This window comes from Nannospalax galili, unplaced genomic scaffold (assembly GCF_000622305.1).
Source record: "Nannospalax galili isolate Female #2095 unplaced genomic scaffold, S.galili_v1.0 scaffold1238, whole genome shotgun sequence".
Lineage (NCBI taxonomy): Eukaryota > Metazoa > Chordata > Mammalia > Rodentia > Spalacidae > Nannospalax > Nannospalax galili.
In genome coordinates this window covers 70,518-92,887 of record NW_008341824.1, presented here as the reverse complement: position 1 = coordinate 92,887, position 22,370 = coordinate 70,518, and the positions used below count along the sequence as shown (strand labels likewise).

At 41.0% G+C, this 22,370-nt stretch overlaps 1 protein-coding gene across 3 annotated transcripts in view; it reads right to left on the bottom strand.

Moving 5' to 3' along the window:
- Pde8a (phosphodiesterase 8A) overlaps positions 1-22,370 on the bottom strand; it is a 66,765-nt gene that overhangs the window by 28,909 nt on the left and 15,486 nt on the right. For all 3 annotated transcript variants that reach the window (XM_008837419.3, XM_029565567.1, XM_008837418.3), the window contains exons 5-11: positions 22,199-22,287; positions 16,622-16,700; positions 15,005-15,142; positions 11,526-11,614; positions 8,112-8,163; positions 7,982-8,024; positions 3,189-3,266 (exon numbers count right to left, since the gene is read on the bottom strand). In XM_008837419.3, coding sequence (XP_008835641.1) covers positions 3,189-3,266; positions 7,982-8,024; positions 8,112-8,163; positions 11,526-11,614; positions 15,005-15,142; positions 16,622-16,700; positions 22,199-22,287 — 568 coding nt within the window. The remainder of the gene's footprint in view (positions 1-3,188; positions 3,267-7,981; positions 8,025-8,111; positions 8,164-11,525; positions 11,615-15,004; positions 15,143-16,621; positions 16,701-22,198; positions 22,288-22,370) is intronic.

The following is a 22,370-nucleotide window of genomic DNA, read 5'->3' as shown; positions in this document are numbered from 1 at the left end:
GGGACCCTTCTTTAAAAAAAAAAAAAAAAAAAAAAGGATGGGCTAAAGATCTAAACAGAGAGTTCTCAAAGGAAGATATAAAGATGGCTAAAAAACATCTCAAAAAGTGTTCAACAGCAGTAGTAATTAGGGAAAAGCAGATTAAAACCTTACCTCAACCAGACTGGCTAGGATTAAGAGAACAAATATCAAATGCTGTAGAGGATATGGAGAAAGGGGAATGCTCATTCACTGCTGGTGGGATTGTAAACTCGTGCAACCTCTATGGAAAACAGTGTGGAGAACTCTTAAAAAACTAAAAATGAACCTACCATATGACCTTGTTATACCACTCCTTGGCATATACCCAAAGGACATCCTATTTTAGAGACACTTGTACAACCATGTTTGTTGCTGCTCTTTTTCACAATAGCTAAGAGATGGAAGCAACCTAAGTGCCTCTCAGCTGACGAGTCGTTAACAAAAATGTGGTATATTTACACAATGGAGTTATGTAAAGAAAGATGAAATAATGAAATTTGCAGGTAACTGGATGGATCTAGAAACTCTTATACTAAATGAAGTAACACAGACTCAGAAAAACAAACTGATAGGTAAAACAGCCTATGAATGAATCCGGTTGATCTCGAGAAAGCACCAGGACACAGATAAAAACTCCATTGGAATAGAGTTTATTAGCAAAGGAACACATGGGACAGATTCCCTTCCAGGCAGGGAAAATGTCTGCCCAGATCATGAGCTGTGGTCTTTTAAAGGAGGAGGCTTCTGGGGGGTGCAGAAGGCAGGAAGATATTTTTTTTTAAGTTGGGTTGGGGGGGGAGCAGGAGAATGGGACTGTTAAAACCTGTCTTTTTTAGAGATCAAAGGGGAAGCCTGCTGTGTTGGCCAAACAGTAGAGAAAAGTCTGCTTCTCTTGACTTCAAAGACCAGGGTGCTTATCAACTCAGTTCCCTTTTCTCAGGGGCTTGTGAGGCCCTGTTGGTGAGGGGGCGGGGCTATCTGAACCTTAACACAAACGACATGTTCTCCCTCATATGTGGATCTTAGCACCAAATCCCTTTAAATTCCATGTCCTTTTAATAAGATGATGCTGTATAGCAGTCTCTACTGCATGAAATATCTACCATCATCAGGACTTCAGCTGTGCCTGATCACTAAACATTGTCACAATTGGGCTTGTTGACAGTTGTGCTCATTCATTAAAGGAGGGCCAAGCAGGGTCAAGATGGAAAATGTGTTTGTTAATACAATTATATCTCATATTTATTTTAAAAAATTGAAAATGAGAATGTGAAAGATGTTAAAAGGATATGGAAATGGAGATATTTTCCAAAATAGACCAAAAAAATGAGTATCTAGCCACTCTTCCCAGCCACCTGTATGTAATTTGGCCCTAATCACACATGGTCTCCTGGATTTGGGGAGGACTAAAGTATATCATCTGGGGAAGGCTAGGAAGAGAAGCCTTGATCCATGCTGGGTAAAGGCTTTCCAGTGTGCATACCCCAAGGTCACTCATACCTCAGCAACCTCTCAGTCATCCTTGTAAGTAAGCTTAGTAAATTCATTGGTTCCCCAGGAAAACTTTAATCAAACATTGGCTTAACACTAGAATCTTAAAAGGGAACAAGCATTGCTTAGTATCCCCAGGAAAAGAATTCTCACAACAGATGGAAAATTTATTTGTCAATGCTATTATGTCTCATAACTATTTAAAAAAAAAAAGAGCTGGGCGTGGTGGTGCACGCCTGTAGTCTCAGCACTTGGGAGGCAAAGGCAGGGAGATCTCTGTGAGTCCAAGGCCAGCTTGGTCTACATAGTGAGTTCCAAGGCAGCTGGGGCTACAGAGAAACCCTGTCTCAAAAAGATTTTTTAAAAAAGTAAATCAAATAGTCTCTTTGAGGAGTTTCAAAACTTCCCAATATGTTTATCCTTTGCACAAACACTAAGAGCTAAAATATCAGCAAGTGATGAAGGTCTGTGTAGGTTTGTTATGATATATAAAGGATGAGACAAAAATAATATACACATAATCTTAAAATGTCTATGTTCATAGTTTAGTCAACTAGTTTAAGAAACAAAATATATATCTAGTCAAGGTTTATCTAAGACTATTTGGTTTTTTACCCTAGCTTTATCTACATAGCACATGGTAATTAAAAGTACCAGACTGGTGGAACTAACATTATTGGATGTTTAACAGCCATACTTTGAGGCTTATACTAATGTGGTCAGAGGGACTTAAAGGACAGATTTTGCCCCTTGCCCTTCAAGGTTGACTAAGTTCCAGGGGACTATGGAACACCTCTCAAAATGTTCTGTAACTGTGGTGAGCCACCTGTCCTCTTGTTCAGGGAGGCCACAGATACCCCACGAGATGGACTTGCCAGAGCGGTGTGCATCCCAATTCCCTATCAGCAATTTGGGTAACCTCTTCAGAGGATGTTGTGTTAAGAATAGGAGGTAGGAATTGGCTAGGCAGTTAGGGTAAAAAATACCTCAAAGAAAAGTAGCCAGTTTCTTGGCTAAAAGTAGCCAAGTTTCTTGGGCCTCTTAGTAGCATACTCTGTTCCAAAGGCCAAAAAAATGACAAAAGTATTTGGGAGCTCTTATCTAATCCCTAAAAGATTTTAGGGTTACCTCTTCAGAGGGGTAATGTTAGAGTAGCAAAAAGCCCCATATAAGAGAGAAAGAAAGAGAGAGAGAGAGAGAGAGAGAGAGAGAGAGAGAAAAGAGAAATATTGAAGAATACTCAGGCTGAAATGAAGAAAGAAAGAAAGAAAGAAAGAAAGAAAGAAAGAAAGAAAGAAAGAAAGAAAATACACAAAATTGTCAGAAAAAAGTGATGAGGAAATATGGGAGGTGTTGGAGGGGAGAGGGTGGGTGTGGATTTGATCAAAACACCTTCTAGCATATATGAAATTCTCAATAAAGTTTTTTTTAAGTTAAAAAAATGATTTCAGAAAATCATACAGAATACTTAATACCTATCTCTTTGATTTTCCCTTATTACTGATTCCATTCAAAGGCTCAGAATGGAATTCTTCTGCGTGGAAGGTGGGACAGGACACTGGTTCCTAGAGGGCCCTTCTCTTCCTGTAAATGTATAGTGCATGGTGACTAGGAGGCAAAGCTGCAGAGTCAGGCCTCCTTTGTTCAAAGCCTACACAATCCAGTCTGTCACTCACCTTCACTTGCTCGAGAAGCAACAGCCTTCATGTCCACTGAGCTTTTCCTCCTGTCTTTATGTTTGCCTGACTGATTATCTGTGGGAACAATTAAACTATAAATCATCTCTTTATAGAGATATTAACAAATTAGCAAAGGTTAAAGCTAAATTTTAAAACTGTTTATGCCACAGAAATCAGCACCATGCACAGAAATGCAGACTAAACACCTTGGCTTTGAGAAGGTTGATTTTTCTCAAAAGCTTTACAGAGTCTAAAGACATAAAGTAACAAGCAGAAGAAATGGCCTCAGAATTTCCCCTATTATACTTCTGAATAAAACAGAGGCATTTGGATTCTCATTCACCTTTGTCCCAAAAGAGAAAAGAAAATCTTTACTTATTTTCCCTGAAATATCCTGGGAGAATGTTCTTCTCTTTCCTAGGGTAATATGGGGAATGTGGTCTGGGGGACATTAGAAGGATAATTTACCTTTCTCTCTCTGATTCCCCTTTTAAAGAATGACACTGTTATCCTGAGTTCCAAATAAGAGTTATATGACCACTCTCCAGCTCCTGCCCCATCTGATCACTGACAACACAAGTCTAATCTTCCTTCCTGCCTTTCCTCTATATACCTGCTGGATGCCCAGTGTGGTGCTGACAGCTTTGTGGGCAACAACTTGTGTCCCTATCTCACAGATAAGGAAACTGGGAGCAAATCATCAGATGAACACAGAGACCAGCAGGACCCTCTGGGTCCACTCCTTCTAGGATGTGGCAGAGCTTCTCTTCCTGGATTGGTATCCTTACCTGATTCTTCTTTCTCTGTCCAAGGCATGATCCCAGTGCAGGCCCTACATGTTCCCCTGCACTGTGGAGAAAGTTCTTCACTTGATTTTTTGTTGCTGTTTTGTGGTGCTAGGATGGAACTCAGAGCCTCAGGTGCTCTAGGCAAGTGCTGTGTTGCTGAGTAACATTCCCAGCCAATGTTCTTTGTTTCCTGACCAAACATAAGCCAGAGTCTCTTCTCCATGTGCTTGTGTGTGAATTTGCAAAGGTCACTGATGACCTTGTTGCTTACTCTGACGGCCACAGGTTGGTTCTTACTGACTACACACAATCGATCCTGTCTCAGGATCGACTAGACACAATCCCTCTGTTTTCAGGATCCATACTCTGCAAGTTTTCTGTCTTACTACCTTTGACTACTTCCTTCTCTCTTTCATAACCTCTTCCCAGCCCCCTGGCATTTCCAAAGGTTGGTTTCCAAAGGATTTTATCCTCACTCCTCTTTCTCATCTCAGCCAGCACAGCCTCCTTCAAAGCTCTCACTGCTTCCTGCTTCCTATAGCTCTACCTAATTCCTGTGTGGCCATTTTACTTCAGCCTCACCTGGGTTCCAAACACATGTGTAAGGATGGGGCTATGTCAAGAGTAGAAGAATTATGAGAAGATTTAGTTTCCACTGAAACATTTTAAAGTCACTTTATATAAATACTAGATCCTACTTCTCCCCTAATCCCTGCTGGGAATGCTGGTCCTTCTGTGTCCCTGTAGCTCTTTATAGAGGACTCTTTGGCAATTTTCACACAGCAGGTGGAAGTAGGGCACACATGCCTTGACCTCATGCCTAGGGCCTGGCTCTCAGATACATCCCTCAAGGCATACCTAGGGGACCAATGAGGAAACATAAAGTTCATATCCCTAAAAGACTGCAAGCTCCTGAAGAAGCACCAAGCCCAGGGCCTCATATTGTAGTGAACACTCAACAGATAACAGATCAATCTGATATGGTATCATACTTATAGATGGAGAGAACTCCAAATAGGCCTTCAAAACTAGAGCTTTGGCTTAGCACCATCTACGATTCTGCTCTTGATTTCCTAGTCTAGAAAACAAGATCCTTAGACTTTATTCATCTTTTGAGAAACATTAGCATGTCTATGGCCTTCTGGGACAATCCAGGGAAACCTGAGCTCATGCTTTAGCAGTCTGCTGAGATCACAAGCTCCCAATTGTGAGGAGCACCTATCTGCCAGACCCATGGTCCCTGGCCGCCTACAATTCCAGACATGGTACCTGCCACTCTTCCTGGGGGTGGGGTGTGGTCCTATCTCCAGATATATAGGATGCTCTATATCTCTTCAAAAGACTGTGGTATCTGCAGCAATGGTTCTAGCCCTGGCAGCTGATGAGAAGACCTGTGAAGTACCCGAGGTCTTGGTCCACTTCCTATGGGGGGGGGGGCAGAGCTTATCATGCGGCAAGGCCTTTCTGGCCACCCTCCTATCCCCTGCATTTTCCTCCCTACAGCACCATCTGATATACTCTGCTTACTCTCTACCTCTCCCTCCTGCTAGAATACAGGAGTCTCCTAAGCAGAGACACAGACTCTACCTGGTGCACAAGCCTGGTTGGGCTGAGTGAGTGAATTCTACATCTGCTCAGCAGAGCTCCCTTGCTCATTCTTTAAACATCTAACCTTGTCAGGTACCATTTTTAGTGCTTGTTCTTCCTGCCTTCCTGCCTCTTCAGTGCAAGGCCCAGAGTTCTGCCTGCCTCCAAATACTATCAGATATCTCCACTTCAGATGTCTTAAGTTCAAATCTAACTTTTCCTTCCCCCTTAGTTTTTCTCATGATTTTACCTTCACTTATCATTTTAATCATTGCTATCCAAGGGACAAGCTAAAAGTTGTACTGTCACCCCCAAGTCCTTTTCCTTTATCCTCACAGTATGTCAGCTTCCAATGCCACCTGATTATCCCTAAGGACCTCTTGATCCAGTCTCTACTGTTTTCTCTGCCTTCAGTCCTTATACTATTACCACAACTTTGTAAGACCTGACCCTTCTCTCTTAACTGTCTCACTCAGCCTTCCTTGCTGGCACACCCCTCTCCTGTCTGTTTCTTCTTCCTTCTTCATTCTTCCTTCTTCTCATTCTTTGTTTGGCCCTACTCTCTTCCAGAATCACCATTATTGCTGAGGTGCCCCCAGCTTCCCACTGTATAGTACTATAGAGTACAGTATATTCAGATTACTCTGATCTTCTATCGTGAGCCCCCATGTTCGGCCCCTGAAGCCAGAACAGTCAAAATGTATAGAATGAACCATTGTTAAGCTACAGTCATTTGGTACATTTATTGAGACAGAGCATCATCTAAAAATGACACATGGGCTAAGAAAAAGGGAGCATGTGATGGAACTTATTAATTTTCTAGACACCCAGACTCTCAAACTCTTTTATTTTGTCTAGAGAAATCCAGGACCTACCGTAACAGAAGGGAGGCAGGTAGAGGCTGCCTTGTTCCATACCTGAGTAGCACAGAAATAGCAGGTGACCTAGGCCCAGGCAAATGAGTACCTTCTCTGTGTTTTCACTGGAACAAGTGAAGCCAGGAAACAAGACCTGGGACATGGCTCTCACTAGAGCTAGTAGTTCCCAAAGTCCAGTGTTGACAGAGGTGGTACCCAACTATGCTGCACCTGTGGTGTTGCCTAGAGCAGTGGGGTCAGCTGCCTAGCATCCCTTGGTTCCTGACCCCTTTCCCAAACTGGTTCTTGAACTCTTATCCAGTCTGTAAGCTGTTCTATTTCCTTCCAATAAACTCCATTTCTGTTTGGGAACTGACTTCTGTTGGTCATGGCCTATAATAGCCCCACCTGGCCCACTAAGGCAAAACAACCCTGAGATCTTCAGGTGCAGAGCTATTTTGCTTCCCAAGGGGATTCAGATGGGCCAGGAGGGCACTCATCTGGATGATTGCTACAGCTCCTAAGTGAACCCTGATCAAGTACAAATGGTGCAGCACAGTAAGGATGGGGCGATTCCTACCTTGCCTTACACTTCCTGTGACTATCACTGACTATGCCTCCCAAGAAGCCCACCTCTGTCATTTCCTAGTGTCTAACTCTAGGCTGTCATTTAACTTCTCTGACCCTGTTTCTTCTTTTGTAATAAAGGAGTGTTAATAACAGTTATGTTCACTTCTCTGGGCTATCCTAAGAAAACTGAAATAGAACACTACTAACAACCAAACCAAGCAATGTGCTCTGTGAGCTTATAGTATAGGATTCTTGCCAGAACAGGCCTTTCTGCTACTTCTGCTCTAACTCCACTGTCTCCTGAAGCTTGGCTTCTGCCTCACCATTCTGGGAACCTGAACATTGACAGCTCAGTAGCTCTTGAATGTGACATCAAAGTCTCTGCATTTCTGATCCTTGGTTCCCTGCCCTGCACTCGCTGTGCTGTCCAGTCCTGACCACCCAGTACTTCTTTCTGCCCTCAGCTGCTGTGGTGATATTCTCTAGATTCCTTTCCTTTTGACCCTTTTCTCTGCTCAGCTTTCTCCTTGATGAAGGTGGTCTCCAGGAATTTGCCAGACTCCTTTTCCTGCCATTCTCTTCCTTTTACATGCCTGGGCTCCATTTTAGCGCAGATATCCACCTGCAGGGTGGTGGTAATGACTGTCAGGGTAGTTGAAGATATCCTTGTTGAAGTACTATGGTGGGCCACCCAACCCTGTCTGCCTCTTAAAGCACAGATCAGGTTATAAAATCATACTTCATCCAACATATCTGGACGTGAATCATGGAGTTCATCAGTTCTCTCAGCATAGGCTAGAACCAATCCCAGGCACCTGTCAAGATGCCCAGAGCAAGCAGATTCTTCAACTCAAACCACCCTGGGCTTGTCCTGGTGCTAGGAAAACAGGGTCCCACCACTGTACAAGGCAGGTCCATCAAAGGAAGGATCTGTAGTTTCCCCCCAAAAAAAACCCTCAACCCTAAGAATGAATATGAGTCATCATACCTGTTTGACTGTCGGTCAGAACACCATCAGATACTTTCTCAACCTAAAAATGAATTTTACAATTCATTAGTTTCAACTGTCTGGAAATCTCACTGGGGAATGCCTGGGTCCCAGGGCTCTCCTTACCTACCTTATTGTTATCATTGCACACTCTGATAATGGACACATAGTGCCTGATTTTTCTGTAAGTAGAAAACAATGCATTATTTTTCTCCTGACTCTAACGTGATAGCTATGTAGTTAATTTTTCATTATGAAAAGCATCCCCTGCCGGGTATGGTGGCGTATGCCTTTAATCCCAGCACTTGGGAAGCAGAGGCAGGCTGATCTTTGTGAGTTTCAGGCCAGCCTGGTCTACACAGAGTATTCCAGGACAGCTGGGGCTACAGGGAGACCCTGTCTCAAAAAAGAAAAGAAAAAAAAAGAGAAAAAAGAAAAGCTGGGCGTGGTGGCACACGCCTTTAATTCCAGCACTCTGGAGGCAGAAGCAGAGGCAGAGGCAGGCAGGCAGATCTCTGAGTTTGGTCTATATAGTGAGTTCCAGGCTAGTTGGGGCTACCAGGAGACCTTGTCTCAAAAAGACAGAAAAAAGAAAGAAAAGAAAAGAAAAGAAAAGGAAAGGAAAGAAAAGAAAAGAAAAGCACCTCCTTTTTCACAATATACAAATCACTTTGAGAGCATTTCTTCTCCTATTTTTTCTTTTTTTGTGTGATCAAGGTCACCAGCAAATGATTAAAAGCTTACAAACATCTTCTTAAGTCTCTGGAGAAAAGAATTAACTTAATTACTTCTTCAGTTATTTCAACATACAATAAAAAAAATACATATGCCTTTAAAGAATATATTATGGGGCTGGAGGGATGGTTCAGTGATTAAGAGCACTTACTGTTCTTGCAGAGGACCTGGGTTCAGTTCCCAGCACCCATGTGGTAGCTAACAATTATTCATAACTCAAGTTCTGGGGGATGTGATGCCCTCTTCTGACCTCCACAGGCATTGCACACATGCAGTGCACTTACATACATACACACAAAACACTTAATACACATAAAATAATTTAAAATTTTTTTATTTTATTTTTATTTTTTGTTCTTTTTGAGACACGGTCTCCCTATGTAGACCGAGCTGGCTTTGAACTCAAGAGATCTGCCTGCCTCTGCCTCCTGAGTGCTGGGATTAAAGGCGTGTGCCACCACACCCAGCCCTTATTTTTTTTTTTTTTTAAGTGTATATTTCCTACATGTATGTAAGTGCATTCATGTCGTGCAATGCCTGTGAAGGTCAGAAGAGAGCATCAGAGCCTTTGGAACTGGAATTATAGATGGTTGTCAGCTGCCATGTGGGTGCTGGGAATTGAATCCAGGTCCTCTGCAAGAGCAGCCAGTGCTCTTAACTGCTGGGGTAAATTTCCAGCCCCAAAATAAAGTAAAATTTAAAACTTAAAAAAACACACACACACATATATATATATATATATATATATATAACATGTTACCCAACAGGAGCCTATAGTTTCATAACATGTTGCCATTTTGACAACTTTTGATACTGACACTCTTTTTTGAGTTCCAATATTCTACTTAGAGTCACTTACAGAAATAGCCACAGGCCACACAGGGCCAAGGTTCCCAGCTGAGATTACCCTACAGTCTAAAACAAAGCAATGAGATCTGAGCTCAGAAGCAGTGACTTGTCCCATTCATTTATTGTTTCCTCAGTTTTTTTCACTTCACCCCCATAATCAAATCCCTATATATTTATCACAAAAAAAATTGGAAAGGACATAAAAGAATGAAGAATCAGAACAGAGAGCCCACAGATCTGCTTCCCTGAGGCGATCACCAACTGGTAGCAAAGTCTGCTAACAAAGCACATGAGCTGTGCAGTCAGTGCTGAGGGCTACACCAGGCACCATCACACACGGCAGCCAGGGCTAGGACCAGAAACCAGACCTCTCTCTACGTTTCAGTTTCCTCATCTGTAAAATGGAGACATCATTCTGCCAACCAAACAGGGCTCCACTTGGGATGAAATGAAATGACATCTGTCACTAGCAGGGAGCCCTGCTAGGGAGGAAGGGCTGAGTGAACAGAGGCAGCTCCTGAAAGCGTGGGGCTTCACTTCCTCCTACTCTTTTCTTCTTTCCTTTTCCTGACTGTGATCACATACTGGGTCTGACTTTACATTTTGGGGTTTTTTTGTATTTAAAATGATATCATAAGATTTCTTATTATAATTTAATATTCCATGATCATAATTTATAAAGTTGTAAATTTTATTGTTGGGTATTCTACAATTTATAGTCAGAAATTTCTGGAAACTATTATTTTGATAAGATTCTAAGACAAGTCATCTAAAAATTTTAGGCTCTTGATATATACTTATGATTTCCAATCTACTGTCACATCTGATTTGTTTGTGTGTGCATCTATGTGTGTATTGGGCACATGTGAATGTGCTTTCCTATGTGAGTATGTGTGAAGCCAGAAGCTGACCTTGGCATGCCTTCCTCAATTGCTTCCACCTTATTTTTTTATTTTATTTTTATTTTTGAGGCAGGATCTCCCTTTATCCTTAGCTGGCCTGGAACTTATAATGTAGACCAGGCTGGCCTCAATCTCATGGAAATCTGTCTGCCTCTGCCTCCCAAGTGCTAGGATTAAAAGTGTGTGCCTGTTCCACCTTATGTTTTAAGACAGGATCTCTCACTGAACCTGGAGCTTGCCATTTCAGCCAGACTAGCTGGCCAGCAAGCTCCCAGGATCTACATGTCTCCACCACCAGTGCTGGTGTTACAAGTGTAATTCCACACCTGGGGATCTGAACTCATGTTTGCACAGCAAACTCTTTACCCATTGAGCCATTTCCTCAGGCCCAACATATCTGACAGTTCTTTGCAGAAATAACCATATCCACTTACATAAAAAGCTTACGAACATAGGGAACCTACCACTCAGCATCTTCAGCACACAGTTTAAGAAATGGACATTCTGGCCGGGTGTGGTGGCACATGCCTTTAGTCCTAGCACTTGGGAGGCAGAGGCAGGCGGATTTCTGTGAGATTGAGGCCAGCCTGGTCTATATACCAAGGGCCAGGCCAGCTGGGGCTACAGGGAGACCCTGTCTCAAAAAGACAAAATAATGATGATGATGATGCCTGGTCTATATACCAAGGGCCAGGCCAGCTGGGGCTACAGGGAGACCCTGTCTCAAAAAGACAAAATAATGATGATGATGATGATGATGATGATGATGATGCTGGAGGAGGAGGAGGAAGAGAAAGAAATGGGCACTCTAAATTAAATATTAACACTGCAGACTCTTGTGCATCCACCCAGCATATACAAGACTTCCCCAAGTCTGGTGGCTCTGGGCTGCAGGTGGAGGGTCATCAAGGAAGCACCACCCTGGAAGTTCATCCTCTGACATATCTGGCCTTGCTCTTAGCCTCTTACACTACTGCAAGCAGTTCTGAGTTTACTTAAACATTCAAAGCATATTCAAAAGACAGAATGCTGATTGAAGTACATTTTTTTCTACTTACCCTCCCTGCCCAGTGACAGGTATTATCTTCACGTTCTGTTGTATATTATCTCCATTTTTCTTTTGGGTATGGTAAACTCCTTGCCACTCCTATAAATGAAATGTAAGCATCATTACACTTTGGGTTCAAAACAGAAACCCAAGAACATTTTCCACTTTGGTTCTGATTCACTAGTCATTTCAAAAGAAATTAGGATTAAAAATGATCCCAGCTGGGCACCTCTAATCCCAGCACTCCAAAGGTAAAGGCAGGCAAATCTCTGCGAGTTTGAGGCCAGCCTGATCTACGTAGCAAGTTCCAGGCCAGCCAGTACTATATAGTGAGATCCTGTCTAAAAAACAAAACAAAACAAAAAAAAAAAAACAAAACCCAACCTCAAACACAATTCAAATAACTTGATTCTTCCTCACCCTCTCAAGTTCTTGTGACAAAAATCAAGTCACCTCAGTTTAACTGGTCATATGTTCTGTGGGAATCTGCTGGCAAGAGAGAACTCCCTAACTTCAACACAGATGCCTCCTTTCTTAACTCCCAACTGCTGCAGTGAAGGAGGGAACTGGCCCTTTTCCTTAGGGTTTGGGACAGGAGAAATCTCAAGCTAGAGAACAGAGGAGACTAGTCTGTGATCATTACTACAGTGGGCTGCTACTTAGCTTCTTACTTTGAATAGCTTTAGGCCATTCTGGAATGTGGGAGGATTCAGTCCCTCTGCAGCGTGGGGTGATAAAGCAATAGCTAGAATTGAGCTCAAGTAGCAGCAGCACAAGCAGGTGAAACATCAAAGCTCAAGGCTGTGATTTTGAGAGCAGCGCTTGCAGGACCACAGCCAGGGATCCTTGCAAAGGGAAGAACATGACTGTGAGGGAGAACAGAGTTGTAGTACTTTTGTGTCCCTTTGGGGTGATGACAGCTAGGGACTTGTCATCATCAGAAAAGGTTCTGAATTCCTCCCAGTCACTCGGGTCCTAAACTACAAAAATCCCTAAATCTTTCTGTAGGACACTGAATTCCTAGAGTATTCTATAATGTTCTTGTCCTTTCACAGTCCCTGGGGGGAAGTGAACCACAGTGCATTCTGGGGGATTTATTGAGGTCTCCTTTCAAATCTTTACACAAGGTCAATTCTGAAATCAATGTTTTGGGATGTGGCAACAAGCAGGCAAATTCCAAAGCAGGATTTCATCTTTGGATGGCCATGGGAAAGTGGGTCAAAAAGAAGGTAGTATAATCAGGTAGATACTGAGATTTACTACAAAATAACGTAAGTCTGAAAACAATGATCAAAAATTATGTCAAAGACTCTAGCTCTATGTATAGCTGGCACTGGAACAAAAGGGAGGAACAGGTCTCAAGCAGCTCAGTTCTAAGGGCAGCCAGTCCAAAGTGAGGCTGTGCCCAAGACCAATAAGGGCTAAACAGGGATCCCCAGGCAGGAGTATGCAGTCTCCACGGGTTCACCCTGGAAGCAGACAAGTCTCAGGGTTACTTTCAAAAGTAATGTGGTAAACTGTGGTAATGTTTGCACAACTACATGAATATATTAAGAATCACTGACTTGTATACGTTATGCTTATTTTTTTGTGATGGGTTCTCTGGCTGGCCTGAAAGTGACTAAACAGACCAAATTGATCTCAAACCTGCAGTGATCCTCCTGCCTCAGTCTCCCAAATGATATGAACTAAATGGGTAAATTATATGGTATGAGAATTGCATCTCAGCAGAACTGTTTGTTATATGAAAAAAATAAAAAAGAAGGAAGGATGACAGAAGGAAGGGAGAGAAAAACAGCAGGTCAGTATGATCAAGCTGTTTGCATTTTGAAAAATATAGTCAGGATTTTCTTCTCTAGATCTTTCTGAATAAACTCAGACAGCTGATAGGTCCCAAATCAAGATATATAAGGCCATGTCAGTCAAAGCTCCACAATTCCCCCAAAAGAGCCAGCGATAACTCTTAAGTTTTCCAATCACCAATGCAAAGAATAAATTTTACTTAGCATAAACCATATTTACTTATAAATATATAAAATACATTTACTTAAGTATCAATATAACTTTGAGCTCCTGAGAATAAGAGCATTACCTTAGAATGTGGTCATAAAGATTTATAGTTGGTAAGTGTTGACATGACAAATTCAGCAGCCAGCCTATCTGGAGTATAAGTGCTTTTGCATAATCCTGTCCCGAGGTCAGCTCTCTACTGCACACAATAAGGTCCTTGCTTCCCTGATACTATTTGGTGTAAGCTACACACCAAGCTGGGCTTCTATGGCTATTGATGTAGTCCCTTTTGGCACTTGACATAAAATTAAGTCATCCATCACCCAGATGTCCTATCCCCAGGGCCAACACAGTGCTTGCCCATGGTAAACAATCAAGGAACACGAGACTTTTGTTTACTGAGTGGCTGAAGTCAACTACAGAATTTTGGTCACCAGGCTAAGCAATCTGAGCACTATACTAAGGGAGAAACACGATAAAATGATGATTTACTAAGACTGTTCAAGCATAGTATTGGGTAGATAGAGTAGCAGTGGAGAATCTTGAAACAAGTTCTCATTGGATTCAGCCACCATTATTCCAGAGGGTATGAAGACAGCCTGGAACAGGTCAGGGGCAGGTGGTATACACTCAGAATGAGCCAGTTAACAGCCAGCAGCATTGGTGATGGATGGACTTAATGAAGAAGGCAAAGGGCGAGGTGAAGGGAGACTCAGTTTATTCTAGGAATCTGGATAAGGCAACTATAAGGATGGCCCATGAACAGAGAACAGGGGCTAGAAGAGACACTGGATTACATGAGATCCTGCCTAAAAAATAAATAAATAAAAACAGGCTGGGCATAGTGTTGCATGCCTTTAATTCCAGCCCTCAGGAGGCAGAGGCATCAGACTTCTGTGAGATAGAGGTCAGCCTAGTCTATATAGCAATTTCCAGGCCAGCTGGGGCTACAGGGAGAGCCTGCCCTGCCTCCCACCAAAAAAAGAGAACATGGAGGAGGAAGAGGAAGAGAAGGAGGGGGAGGAAGAGGAGGGGAAAGGGGAGGAAGAAAAAGAACATCATCATCTAGCCTGGTACTTGGCACATAGCAGGCATTTGAAAATTGCTCAATGAATGACTGAGGTTCAGACATGTTCTGAGGATCTGCTGCCTCACTGACAACCTTACCCAGAATCATGTGCCAATAACTACTACTTAGAAGATCAATTATCGAAAGATCAACTTATTAGTCCATAGATTAAAAAAAAGAAGAAGAAAAACCAATGATTTTAAGTCAATTCAAGTTACTTTGCTTTTTGGCTAAACATATAATTTCTTGTCTTCAGTTTCCTCATCTGTAAAATGGGAATAACAGGGATAATACTACTTATGATTCCCGAGACTACTAAAAAGACTAAGGCTGAGATCACCTGGTGCATGTGGTGTTCGTGAACTTCCTTCCTTACCTGAAAGTGACAAAAGTACTGACATGCTACTTACCTTGCCTATCTTGATGCATGAGTTTATGGCATCAAGCAAGTCACCTTTTTTTTCATTTATGGGCACTTGTGCTAACTCCTTCCCTATTAATTCACCTGATTGGTAGCCCATTGTTGTTTCAAATGCAGGATTTGCATACTGGAGAAAGACAAAAGACAAAACATTAAGTGAATTAAAAGATGTTTAGAAAAGAGAGTAACAAGGGTCTTCCACCAAAGCACTCCTGTGCCCCACCCCCTAAAACTCGGTAGCTTGGGTTTCATCATGGAGGTTCAAAAGCCATGAAAACCTGGTAACAGGGAGGTGCTTCTGCTTAGGTGACATCTGGCTGGGCTTTCTGCTGTGTCCTTTTGAGGCTACAGGAAGGCAGCAAGTTCACTCTAGTTTCAACCAAGACAGAGGAAGGTATCTGCTCAATATAAATGGGCCTACTACCTAGAGCTGCCCAATGGTGCTACATGAAATAAAGTACCAGCTTGGGCTGCAGAATACCCAGGCTCTGCCTTCTCCACACAGTTGAACCTCTGTAAGTCATTTCATCCGTCAGTGCTCATCTGGATGGCAGGAATGAAACATGCCTATCTCATATGATTCAAAATGAATAATGTGTGTGGAAAGCAGGTTATAAACTAGGAAGTGTTTACAAATATAATGATTGTTAAATTTCAAATAGGACTATAAGACAAAGACAAAATATATGGGAAAGCTGTGCATGTGTTGGCTATAATGATAAAATAGTCACTGATACCTTTAATCAAAAACTGTTTTCCTTGCTAGACAACATAGCAATAACATTACACATATAATCATGTAATCTTCAAAACAATCTTACAAAAGGTAGGCAGCTATTATTATCACTCATTTGTACTGATAAGAAAGAAGATTTAGGTGGATTAAGTAACTTGCCCAAAGATGCTCAGCCAAGGCAGATGAGAAGCAAAGCCTGTGCCCTCAACTACTGGCTTATGTTGCCTTTCAACACCAACTCTCAAATGTCAGCACCAATGATAAATGGAGTTACAGGCTAGATTCAATGAAGCAAAATCAAAATGGAGTTCATTCCCAGACCAAAGGAATGCTTTCCTTGGAACAACTCCATTTTTTTGCTATTAGCCAAAGTATAAGCCATGTTATCTTAAGTCACTTACATGAATCAACTTTGCTAACAACGGTAGTCTAGCGTCTTTATATTTGACATTCTTAACTGTTTCTAGTAAATTTCTACAAATTTAAAGCACCTCTACGAACAGTGAGAAAAAGTGTAAGCACAGCAAAGAAAGCCTGTGACCTTATGGTTCCTGCTGCAGCCAATCTCACAAGTACTCCTTTAGAGTAAGTCTCTCCTTGTTAAGCAAACACTCACCCACCCTATGAGAAATGAGTGCAAATCTGGTATTTCTATATTTCTAATACCATAAGTAATTATTGTTAGATTTTCTTATCTAGAGAGTTTAAGTTACATATTTTACTGATTTTTGTTCTTATAATCCTCTCAGGAAGAACTGGTCTCTTAGACTTCAAAAAGAAAAAGAATAATCATATTATAGGGCTATAATCCTTAAAATGAGAATACACAAAACAAGAAATCCAGAAACATAAACTTCCAAAATAACAAACCTGTATAATGTGGTCTTCACTTGTAATTTCAATTGCTTCTTGACTCCTCTCTAATGCAGTAAATATTGAGTTACAAGCCCTTTATGGGTAGAAACAAAAGGACTGATAAATATATTTACATTAATCATAATTATAAAATCTAATATAATCTCAGAGTATTACATTAGCTTATTTGAGTTTTTGTCTGACTTACAAAGGTAATGTGTGCTCACTGTGAGAGAGGAAGGGAGAAATATTTAAAAGCACAAAGAAGACCTTTTGTAGTCATAGCACTCAGGGTCATCTCTGTGCACACCACTGTGGATTTTTTTCCAATAGCAGGAGGCGGGACCAGGATGAACATACAAACACATGCCAGTATAGCTATGGTTTCTATGCACTTGACTGAGCATCCCCAGAGTCCCTTCTCAATACTGAAAAGTCCTCATAAGGACTAAATGAGAGGAGAGGGTCAAGAATGCCATACAGAACCTGACAGAGGGGAGGGAGGTAACCAACGTTTATAGTTGCACTAAGTACTAGTGAGAAACTGTCATACATTGTTGATAGGACTGTAACATGGTGCATTCCTCTTTTTGTAAAACAGTTTGAAAGTTCTTCAAACATAGAATCACCATATGATCCAGCTATTCCACTCCTAAGTATGTATTTACTAAAAATGAAAATATATGTCGAATGTCAACACAAAACTCGTTTGTAACAATATTATTTATAATAACTGGCAAATATAGATAACCCAAAGGCCCATCACTGAAGGATGAATAAGTAAAATGTGATATATCTATATAATAAAATATTATGTAGACACAAAAACTGATGAAGTTCTGCCACATACTATGGCAGAGATTAACCTTGAAAACACTGTCTGAATGAAAGAAGTCAGTCTCAGAGGATCACATATTGTATGAGTCTATTTATATGAAATGTCTAGAACAAGGAAATCTACAGAGACAAAGTAGAATAAAGGCAGAGGTCTAGAGTTAATGAAAATGTTCTAGAATTGTGGTGATGGCTGCACAACTCTGTGAATATAATAAAAGCTATTAAATTATGTGCCTTAAATAGGTAAAGTGTATGGTATGTGAGGTATATCTCAATAAAGTTGTTTCAGAATAAATGTGATCAAAATACCTGAAATCACAATACCTAGACATAACAACTGTGTACTCTAATCACTTTCTTTCATAAAATATGTTAATATGTGTATTTATAAGAACATGACCATTTTTACAATTTTACAATCTCCTTTTCTCACTGAACCTCATACATCATGAATATCTTATCATAATTACAGTCTTCATCACCATGTTTAATAATCATATGATATTGTATTATAAGGTTGTACCATAATTTATTCAACAACTCCCCTATGATGTGTGATGAGGCAATACGGTTGCTTCTAAGCTTTTTTAAAATAAAGTACTCCCCAAAGGATGATTAGAAGGCTCTCTTGCTTCAGAAGATTAAAAAAAAAAACAAGAAACTAATTGCTTTTTCTTAAGGTGCAGAGATAATAAATAACTGTAAAGTTTAAGAATAACAATGCTTTTACATTATTTTTGCTCAATAAACCTGTTCTCTAAAAATAAAACAGGGCCAACGAGATGGCTAAAGTAGATAAAGTGGCTGCTGCCAAGCAAGACAATGTGAGTATGATCTTCAGGACCCATACAGTTGGAAAGAGAGAACCAATTCCTCAAGCTTCTCTGGCTTCCACACACACACACTGTGGCATGTGCACTCCCACACCCACATACACATTCACACAAATAAATAAAAGGATTTTTTTAAATTAAAAAACAAGGGCTGGGCATGGTGGCACATGCCTTTAATTCCAGCAACTTGAGAGGAGAAGCAGGCAGATCTCTGTGAGATAGAGGCCAGCATGGTCTTACATAGTGAGTTCCACGTCAGTTGGGGCTGTAGGGAGACCAGGTCTCAAAAAAAAAAATTAATTAAATTAAAACCAAAACTATAGGTCAGTAAGATGGCTTAGTTAGTAAAAGTGCTTGCCACATAAGCTTGATGACATAAGTTTGATCCCTAGAGCCCTCTTAAAGGTGGAAAAACAATTCCACAAAGTTGTCCTATGGTCTCCACATGCATAACATAGCATGTGGGTATACACACACACAGACACACACACAAATAAATAAATAAAATTAAATAAAATAAAATTTTCAGTTAAAAAATAGAACTGGAGAGATGGTGCAGTGGTTAAGAGTACTCATTGCTCTTGCAGAGGATCTGAGTTTGGTTCCCAGCACCAACATGGAGGGTCACAACCACCTGTAACTCTAGTCCAGGGTATCTGCACCTTCTTCTGGCCTCCGAGGGCTCCTGCATGTACATACTACACATAATCTCACACATGCACACATGCATACATGTAAAAATAATAAAACTTTACCAAAAAACAAAGAGAAGTTCCTACCTCTGACATAACAAGCTCAGAGGAGACAGGCCTGGAACTCACTATGTAGACCAGGCTGGCCTTGAACTCACAGCAATCTGATTAAAGGCATGTGCCACCAGGCCTGGCTTATTATTTTTATTTTATGTGTATTTTTATTTTATGTATTGTCTGCATGTAGATAGGTGCACCCATGTTGTGTAATGCCCAGGGGAGGTTAGAAGAGGGTGTCCCTGGAACTGGATTTACAGATGGTTGTTAGCCACCGTGTGGGTGCAGAAGCAGCCAGTGCTCTTACACTAAGCTATCTCTCCAGCCCTGGTTTGGTCTTTTTAAAAATCATACAAAAGCTTAATATTTTATATTATATAATTGGTTTCTTTTCCTTTGTGTCTTTTATGCCATGCTGAGTTTAAAATGACTTCACCATCCAATTGCCTGTGTTGCTTCTATTCCTGAGCATTTTTGTGGCCCTACATTTAAGCTTTTAATTCACTGGCAGTTACATAGGGTAGGGTGTGAAATTGGGCTATATTAATTTATGTTCCAGCTAGTTAAGCAGTTGTCATGATCCTATTCACTGCAAAGGCCACTCTTTTCCACATTGATTTGAAATGCCATGCTAAGGCACCAATCTTGCAGAACAAGTCTCTCCCTATTCCATCTCTATTCCCTTCTTTCCTTTTCCCTTCATATTTTTCCCTATCCTTCTGAAATGGACATCACCGTTGGTTGTCAGCTGGAACATGGCGAGAGATGAGGACAGATAATTCAGCACTGAACGAACTCTGTAGGGCTTTGGGAGCCACATTTGGGAATCTGGACTTCACCTTGAAGGCAGTGGAAAATTGCAGGACAGAAGAATAAATGGATGTTACATGTTATTTCAGTGTTGCGAATGGACAGAGGGAGTTAAGCCTAACTATAAGGAAACTGACTAATAGATTCAATAATCGAGGTAAAAGATAGTGAGCTTATTTTAAGAGTAAATGAAGACAAAAATAAGTGAAGAGACTCCAGAGAAACTCAGGAGGTAAGAGCAAGAGGATGCAGTGAGGGATGAGATGTAGGAGTGGGTAAAGGAGACTGAAGGGTCTCAGTGCAGTACTATACCCTGATGCTGCTATGTTCCCTATGGTGGATTTAAGAAGAAAAGTTTAAAGCTGATTCTATTTAGAGACGGGGAAAGACAACAACTAGCAAAAATATGAGTTACAAACTTATGGACTAACTGCCATTTGCTATTTGTGAGTTCCTAGCTGAGAGTCAGTTAACTTCCTTGAACTCATTTTGTGCAACTTCTATTTGAGACAGTATCTCATGTATTACAGGCTATCCTGGAACTTGCTATACGGCTAAAGATGACCTTGATCTAATGATCCTCCAGCCTCCACCTCTCAGGTACTGGGATTGCAGGTATGAGCCACCACACCCAGTCTTCCTACATCTTGATTGAATAAAATAAGTTCTATCATTACCTTCTGATTCTCTGAGAGAAGGTGGTAGCTCAACTTAATAGTAGTGTTGTGGTTGGGTAGTGGATGGGCCAGCAGGATCAAGAGCAAAGGCCCACCTCAAGTTCCTCCTGTAATCTAACAATATGAATGAACTCTGGCATACTATACAGCCTTTAAGCATTTCTGCTTAGTGACATTTCTTTTTCTTTTTTTGGTCTTTTTGAAACAGGGTCTCTCTGTAGCCCCAGCTAGCCCAGAACTCATTATGTAGAACAGGCTGGCCTTGAACTCACAGAGATCTTCCCAAATGCTGGGACTATGGATGTGTGTCATTTCTATACTAACTCTAGTAATTCATTTCATTCTGTCTATGAAGTACTTTTCTTCCCTGTATGTGGAACCTTGTACTAGTCCCTACTAATTGTAATACTCCAATACTGATAGCTCTTTATTTGCCCTGGGCATATGCATAGAGAGCAACCACTTCTTTCTTCCTGATAAAGGAAATGTTAAATAGTTGGACACAAAAGAAACAGAGTGAAAGAGAACTGCTGATTTTATTTTCCTTCTGTGAGCCTGCTGTAATTTTACTACTTTTTCTTACTTGCTCTGCAACCAGGATTCAGCTTATTTCATTTAAAAATAAGTAACTCTCAGCTACTGGTAGTACAGGTCTATAATCCAAGTACTCAGGAGGCTAAGGCATGAGGATTTCAAGTTCAAGGCTACCATAAGTTGTATAGCAAGACTCTATCTCAAAACCCCAATTTTTTTTCATGAAAACCAAATTACAGTCAATGGTATCTATGCTTGTAATTCCAGCAGTTCAAAGGCTGAGGCAGGAAGATTAGGAATTCAAGATCATCCTTGGCTACAAAGCAAGTTCCACTACAACAAACAAAAAAAGAACAAATTACAAATTCATGTTGTAGAGTAGAAAAAAATTGCCACTTGCCACAGAGAAAAATGACAATATGTTGGGTATAGTATATTTAAAGTATTTTCCTCCTTAGAACGCAAAGCAGAAAATCCAGTATGTATGGTTTTGTGTCTTACCTTTTCTCATTTACTACTACTTTGGGGTCTCATGTGACCAGTGGCAGTCCCTGGTCAGTAAGATTAGAATTGAGGTGGCCTCCAGAAAGTCTGTCTTGAGAAGCACTGCTGGCCTACCATCCATCACATCTTTAAAAAAAAAAAAAATGGGGCCCTTTCTCTCCCTCCAATATTTCCAGGATTTGGTTTTTCATTTACACAATTTTGTCTACTAAGTGAAGAAAAGGAGCATTCTCTAAGACATGGCATACTTCAAGAAATGTATGTTCTCTACTGAATAGTGTGTGTGTGTGTGTGTGTGTGTGTGTGTGTGTGTGTGTGTGTGTAGAGGCCAGAGATCGACAAAAACCTTCCTCAACTGTTCTCCACTTTATTTTTTGAGGCAGGGCTATACCTGAACCTCACTGATTTGGCTGGACTAATCCTTCTGTCTCTGTCTCTCCAATACTAGGATTACAGGAATGCCCAGCTTTTTTGTGGGTGCTGGGGATCTGAACTCAGGTCCTCATACTTTCATGGAAGGCACTTTACTGAGTCATTTTCCCATCCCTCACAAATCCCATATTAACTGGTATCAGTTATAGCCAAAAAATTCTCACTTGCAAGGCTGCCTTGGGGGCCTGGAGGTTTTCTAAGCAGAGGCAGAATTACCTGAGTTTGAGCTGTGATCGCACCTCTCCAAACGCCAACTGGAGCAGTTCGTTGTAACAGGCCATGATACTGGGGTTTTCTATATACCTCTATAAACAGAAAGGGGAGTTTTGTAGATAAAGAAGCACTTCTGATGTGTGCCATGCACAAAAAATTTCTAAACGAAACAAAC